The sequence below is a fragment of the Mauremys mutica genome, chromosome 12 (assembly GCF_020497125.1).
Source record: "Mauremys mutica isolate MM-2020 ecotype Southern chromosome 12, ASM2049712v1, whole genome shotgun sequence".
In the NCBI taxonomy this organism is placed as follows: domain Eukaryota; kingdom Metazoa; phylum Chordata; order Testudines; family Geoemydidae; genus Mauremys; species Mauremys mutica.
Window position 1 is genome coordinate 59263893 of NC_059083.1, and position 7024 is coordinate 59270916.

The following is a 7024-nucleotide window of genomic DNA, read 5'->3' on the forward strand; positions in this document are numbered from 1 at the left end:
GTTGTTTACTCACCAGACTGGATCTCAGTGAGAAAAACATCTCCATGGTTGTGGCTCCCTGTTTTGTCCTGCATAATAACTATGAGGCAAAGCGGGGAAGTTGCTTCCAGAGTGCCAGTAGAGTGGCTGTCTGCTGAGTTTGAACAGCCGGGCATGAGGACTCTCAGAAGAGCTTAGCATGGAGCTCTATGGCTTGGGGTGGCTTTGAAAGAGAACATTAACAGTGAGCCACAGTAATGTATTGTGGTGTGCTGTGCTCTACCTGGCCCAGCCGTTCAGGGGCCTGTTAGGAACAGTGTGGCTCTTGGTGCACATCTATGAATCTAACACTGTTGATGCATCTATTAATGTTGTGGTGCTTGCTGGGTGTTTATGATTATTACATTGTTTGTCACTGATCCTATGGGTTGGGTCACAGTGTACAATGCCACTGCTTTCACTGGCACCAGACATCATGCAGCATATGCTGGAAACTAATAACAATGAATTATTCCCCCCCCCCCCAAAATAGTTTACTGACTAACAAAAACATCTCAAAACAGTTAAATGTAAAATCATTAAAATCTTAGTAAATTTACGACAGAGTGTAAAGAAGAGGAAGGGACATTCAGGTCCATTTTAGCCACACATACGTCAGCCATAGCTCTCAGTGTATGTGATGCTGTGGTTGTCCTTACTGCCCCCCAGGGTGGAGCGGGAGGGCCACGGCCCCTGATGCCCAGTGGAATGTTGATCGGGGAGGTAGGGAGGTGCTATGTTGCAGTTCTCCAGACTGCAAAGGGAGGCAAGTCCACAAGAGTCTGCAGCATCTGTGTGCTGCCAGAGAAGCTCCATTATGTCTTGGTGCATCTCCCTCTCCTTTACCTGCTGGGCCACCGGGCCCTTTGGCCGGTTCACTCTTTCCCTTTCCATACATTCTGCAATATTCATTTGCCAGGCCCTCTGTTCAGGGTCTGGTGCAACACTGGCTTGCAGGATCTCACAGAAAATGTCATTCTGAGTCCTCTTTTTTGTTCTCCTTATCTGGCTCAGGTGTTCCACAGGCGTGGAGAGGGAGCCCTTCCAGGCCACAACGGCTGCAGCTACATATAAAACACACAGAGGTACCATTGTCAGTATAGCCACAATGGAAATCGAAAGATTCAGAATTCCCTTCCCTTGCTCCCCTAAAGTTTTAAACAACGCTTGCTAATTGTCACTTCTGCTTGGCAGTGATTGTGCACAGTGCCATTCCAAGCTCCAGCAATGGTGAGTACTCATTCCCCCACCCTGCTCAGCTGGCACGATTTCCCACAGGCAATGGCGATGTTAGCTGGTCTCTCACTCCTGGGAGTAACAAAGGCATAGAAAGCACAGCTGCTGCTGGTGTCACAAAGATGCCCAACCAGGCCCGTATGCTGCTAGCCTGTTTAAGGCAAGGGTGCCTGCCGAAGTTCTCACCAACTGGTGTGGGAAAGCATCCTACCATGGAGGGAGAAATAAGGCTGCCATCCCTAGAAACCATCTGGAGAGGATTGCAGAGTACCTCCATGGGAGTTTCATGGGCTCTCTCAGGAGGATACAAGGGATATTCCTGTGTACAGAAACAACTGCTCCACATGCCACCTCCATCAGCCTAACTCTACAAGTGATTGAAGAGCAGATGATAAACCAACCTCTCTCGGTTGTACCACTACCTCTTCTAGCACAAGCAAATTAATGAAAAGTCGATAGCTGTGTCCTGCTATTTTGGGGGCACCATCACTGTGATGGGAAATAAATTTACACACTTACCCAAAATTCCTTTCCCAGCATCAGGTTTGCCCATGCTCGACTGCCAGGACTGCAGTGGAGTCTCAAACAGGTCCTGGCTCATGGCATAGCTGCTCCCCCATTGCATGTTTCCATCCTCCACCTCTTCCTCCTCCACACTGTTCATGCCTGGGGTCAATGTCTCAGGCTTCTCAGAGGTATACACTGCTAAGGCACATATTTAAAATAGGTGTAACAAACCTTTCCTAGACAGGGCTTGGGTTAACCCTTCCAACACCAGGCATGCAGGGCAGGTGGCAAGTGGCTGTAAACTTGACTCATATGTGTAACCCTTCTGCCAGTTGGAGTGGGCAGCAAGAAGAGCCGGGTTCAGTATCTAGGGGGTTCCTTTTCAACAATATAACAGAACTGGTTCGAGCCCCCACCCAGTAACCTGGGAAAATTTTATGCTCCCCTCTGGGTTCCTCCAAGAGGCAATTCTTCCCCTTTCGCAAGCACAGAGTCTGAGTGTAGAAAGAGTTTTTCTTTAATAAAAGTAACCTAGAATTAATTTGGGTAAACAGCACAAGCAGGATTCCTGAACATAAAAGTATGAGCAAAACACCCACTCCAGGGTACGCTGGGCAGTGTCTTTTGCTTCAGATTCTTGAATCCGACACCAAAGTGCCTGTAGTGTTCAGGGTGGTGATGGGGTCTATGCCAAGTACGGCATGCAATCCAACACCACAGTGCCTGTAGTGTTCCCCCCCTTAACACCCCACTCACAGTTTTTGTCTCTGGTCAGTGAAGACCTAGAGTTCAGAGGTACATTTGTATGAATTCTTGTCCAACCATGGTGGAGGTGGGGGCACCAGCTGGTCCTGCTGGCTGAATGCTCGCCGCTTCCGCCAGCCACTCCCATCGGTCACCTTTGGCTGCCACCTGTGTTAGTATATAGGCTGGTTTGTCAGACTGAGATAGAATTTTGGGTTTACTTTCGATACTCATACCCTTACTAATATGTATGAAGAACAAAGATGCTATGCATTGAATTTCCCAGAACCAGATGTTGCTTTTAGCACAATGAGAAAAGATAAGGGATAGAGCTAAAAGTTTTACAGGGTATGGCGGGAGGGGGAGAAGAGAAAGCCCTCTAGCAAGCTGTCTCTCTGCTGTGACCTCTGCAGGTCAGTTTCTTGAGGTTCTACCCAACTGTTAGATCTTGTCAGTTCTTTGCAGGCTGGATAGAAATGCTGTCCTACCACAAGCATTTTCAGCTCTGATTGAGCACTTAAAAACAGAAGACTCCCAATGGAGCCTCTTTAGCTCTTTTGTTGAACACTGGGGAGGAACAGGTTAAACCAGACTGGGGGTTGTGCACACCTTCTAGCAAGATCACCTGTCCCCACCCACTCTTACTCTCACAGGGGGCTGGCATTCGAGACCCTGGCTTAATGAGGTCCTTTCAGCTGAGGGTGATCTCTCATTTGGGACAGGTAAAGCACAGTTCTGCTCCCCTTTACTCCTACAATAAAGACAACAGCATTGATAACAACATTTCACTGCCCCAGCATTCAATATTAAAGTGATTTGTAACCCAACACCAGCCAAAGTTGATCACTTTGATCACTATGTGCTGGATAGCTAGGCAGAATAGATGTGTACATGTAAATACAGTTTGCTCCTGAAGACTCTCCCCCTCCCAGCTAGCTGTCAGGGGAGAACTCAATCAGACCCTGCTTACATCTGCAACCACAACTCCCATGACTGTGTACCCGGATCAAGTAGCTGCAAGACAAAGTAACTGTACATGCAAATCAGGTGTATTTGCATACTTAAATTGTCTGGAAGCCAAGCTCCAGGATTCCCATAGGAAATGATCACTTTGATTAGCAGGTGTCTTTGTATTTTATAAGCTATAAAATTAGTCATTGTGCAGTGGGGAGAATCCCAAACCCTGCAGACTCTGCCCTCTATGTGCTGCCAGGTACTCATCCCAGAGAACCATGGCACACACCTCCTTGCCAGCCTCCACTCTGCCATTGCTGGGAGCAGGGGGATAGGTACTGAGGGAACCATACAATGCACAGGCTCAGAAATGGCTGGGAGGGATCTGTGTGGGGACACTCTTTGACAGTGCTTTCCATCCACAAGTCTCAAATGCCCAGATGCTCAAAGGCATTTAGGCTTCTAACTTCCATTGAAATCAATAGGATGTTTGGAGCTAGGTAGCTTGGAGAATCTGGGCTTACGTGCTTTGCAAGATATCAGTGACTCCATTTTATAGATGGGGAAACTGAAGCAGAGAGCGATGCGGTGACCCTCCCAGACACTCACAGCAAGGAAGCACCCATTTGGAGTTAGAATTCAGCAATCCTGACTCCTCATTCAAGGCCTGCCCCACTGAGCCACAGCCACCAAGCTACAAAATGCCTCAGTCTTCAGCTGCAGTAAGAAAACCCAGCCTAGAGATCTCCACAGGGCCCACCCAGCACACACCATAGTTGCCCTGACACAAGGAGAAGGCTTTTCTTTGGACCTTCATCCCTTCAGAAGGGGAGCAGCCACTCACCCTCCTCTGGCCCATTCTAGTCCCCCACTTTGTGGCCTCTCTAACTCCCACCCATCCCTCCAGAGCTCCCAGCTCTCCAGCATGCAGCAGCCTGTCCCCTGCTCTCAGCTTGGACACAGAAATCCCTGAGGGTGTCTTCCCACATCCCAGCATCGCTCAGAACCCAGCTCCACTGTCTTGCAGGGAAGGCAGCAACCCCTTTCCTGACTGCTCATCAAATCCAGGTTGTAGAGAGACGCAGCAGGCAGCACAGCCTGTGGTCAGTCACCTGAGATCTAGTGTCAGGGAGGACCATGGGGGCTGAGCAGGGGCGCTGGAACAATTTTTATAGTGGGGGTGCCAACAGCCATTGAATCAAACAGTAACCCTGTATATAATGGAAACCACTTCAAGCCAGGGGGCGTAGCAGCACCCCCAGCACCCCTCGTTCCAGCACCTATGGGGCTGTGTGCGTCCTGCAGCCTCTGGAGAGAATCCCCTTTCTATGGATTCCAGTTTAGTCCTACCTCTTTCCCGTTCTCCTCCATAGCCTTCCCTGCACCTCCCCCTTCTCTCTGACCTTGCCTCTCCCTCCTTGCCAGCTGCTCCCTGATGCTCTGAACCGCCTTTTCCTGGCACACCGGCAACACCTGCATTGCTTCAGCTCCCGTCCATCCACACAGCAGGGACTCTGGGGCTGCCTCTGCTCCCACAGTGTCCATCAGGGGAGTCTCCATCGAACGGACCTGATTCTGCTCCCAGGAATGCCAGGAAGAGGGAACATGACTGAGGCCCACTGAAATCAGCGGAAGCCTTTCCATCAGCCCAGTGGGTGTCCGATCAGGCCTTAAACCAGGTGTAACGCCACTGGAGTCAGCAAGTTTATACCAGGATGAAACTGGGGAAAGTGAGGTCAGGATCAGGCCCCTGTTGTGTATTTGGTTGTCATGGTTTTGTTGCTATGGCAACTGAGTTAGATTATTATGGGTTAGCTCAACCGGTTTCAACCGGCTGAGGAGCTCTCTGTAGATATGTAAATAAAATGGAGGTTTTGGTTAGCTGCCTGCTCTCTGGCCTCAAGTGATTGTTTCCTACACCGGCTGCCCCAAGGATATAACACTGGCGACGAGGGTGAGACTCCGGTGCTGCTCCAGTAACAGAAGGAAGTAGAAGTCAAGGTAAAGACCAAACAAAGAAAAAAAGCTGCTTGTTTGCACTGACTGTGAAAGTGAAACTAAAAATCATGGCTACTCTGACCAGGCCCCTGGAGCCTTTTGATGAGAATACAGAGCAGTGGCATGTGTATACTGAGCGTTTTGAGCTTTTTGGTATTGCAAATGACATTACAGAAGCGAAGAAGGTGCCAATATTCTTAACTGTTGTAGGGGCTAAAACCTACTCCCTGCTACGCAGCTTACTACACCCTGTTAAGCCTGAGACTAAATCTTACAGTGACATTGTGGAAATCCTGGGGTCTCATTTCTCCCCAAAACCACTGGTAATTGCTGAAAGATATAGGTTCCACAAAAGAGACCAAAAGGAAGATGAAACAGTTGTACAATTTGTAGCCATTTTAAAAAAGCTAGCAGAACACTGTGAATTTAAAGAAATGTTACATGATGCCCTGCGTGACAGGTTAGTGTGTGGCCTGTACAGTGAAGCTATACGGAAGCGCCTACTGACAGAGGCTCAGCTTACCTTACAGAAGGCTGTTGATATTGCTGTCTCCATGGAACTGGCTACAAGGGAGGCACAATACATCGGTGCACCCCCTAGGGTGCAAAAAGTGTCACAAGAACCGACCCACAAAACTGTGCAGAGTCAAGAATGTTACCGCTGTGGTAAGCCGGGTCACCAGGCATCAGAATGCTGGTGTAAGGACCTGGTGTGTCGACACTGTGGCAAAAAGGGACACATTGAGTGTGCCTGTAAACAAAAGAAAAAGAGGCCTGTGGTCTGGCCGACAAAAAGAGGAACCCTGCATACCCTAGAGCAGACCCAGGATGATCAAGGTGACACCTCATCGCAAGAGGAAGTGCCACTGCATGTTTTGTCTTTGGCAATGGGCTCACATGAATACTGGGTAACCCCGTTATTGGATGGCAAACGTATACGCATGGAACTGGACACCGGTGCAGCCGTCTCACTGATCTCCGAGACTGTGTATAAAGAAAAGCTACAGCATCTTCCGCTTAAGGCAACAAAAACTGTTCTGAAGACGTATACGGGAGAAGCTGTGCCTATGCTGGGCACTATTGATGTTAAGGTGGAGCTCAATGGACAGGTGGCTAAATTGCCACTGTTTGTGGTGAGAGGTAACTACCCAGCCTTAATGGGTAGGTCTTGGCTTGGGAAGATTCAACTGAACTGGGCAGAAGTGCACCGGATGACTAAAGAAGAAACCAGTCTAACCCCTATACTAAGGAAACATGCTGCTGTTTTTGGAGATGATTTGGGAAGTATGAAGGGAATCACTGTGACATTGAACATTAAACCTGGCAGTCCACCAAAATATCTGAAAGCCCGAACTGTGCCATACGCCATCAGGCCAAAAGTTGAAGCAGACCTGGAGCGCCTGGTCACCAATGGAGTCCTAATACCAGTTACCCATAGCTCATGGGCCACTCCTATCGTTCCAATCGTGATGAAAGATGGCTCTCTCCGGATTTGCGGTGATTTTAAAGTCACTGTCAACCCAGTGTTGTGTGCAGAGCAATACCCGCTTCCCCGCATCGATGACCT

At 49.0% G+C, this 7024-nt stretch overlaps 1 protein-coding gene across 1 annotated transcript; it reads right to left on the bottom strand.

Annotated features, from left to right (window-relative positions):
* Window positions 1-633: 633 nt before the first annotated feature.
* Window positions 634-5190, bottom strand: LOC123346996. Its single transcript, XM_044984419.1, has 3 exons — window positions 4863-5190; window positions 1774-1956; window positions 634-1082 (listed from the first exon to the last, which is right to left on the bottom strand). Exons 1-3 carry the CDS (start codon window positions 5101-5103, stop codon window positions 634-636), a joined length of 873 nt encoding a protein of 290 aa, XP_044840354.1. The 5' UTR covers window positions 5104-5190.
* Between the last annotated feature and the right edge of the window lie 1834 nt (window positions 5191-7024).

What these genes read in the sequence shown, in the direction of transcription:
- LOC123346996 (XM_044984419.1), bottom strand. Translation starts at nt 5,103, where the DNA reads ATGGAAAGGCTTCCGCTGATTTCAGTGGGCCTCAGTCATGTTCCCTCT. An exon ending in GGCAAGGAGGGAGAGGCAAG is followed by an intron (nt 1,957 to 4,862) that starts GTCAGAGAGAAG and finishes GTGCCTTAGCAG; the next exon opens with TGTATACCTCTGAGAAGCCT. An exon ending in TGCTGGGAAAGGAATTTTGG is followed by an intron (nt 1,083 to 1,773) that starts GTAAGTGTGTAA and finishes TTTTATATGTAG; the next exon opens with CTGCAGCCGTTGTGGCCTGG.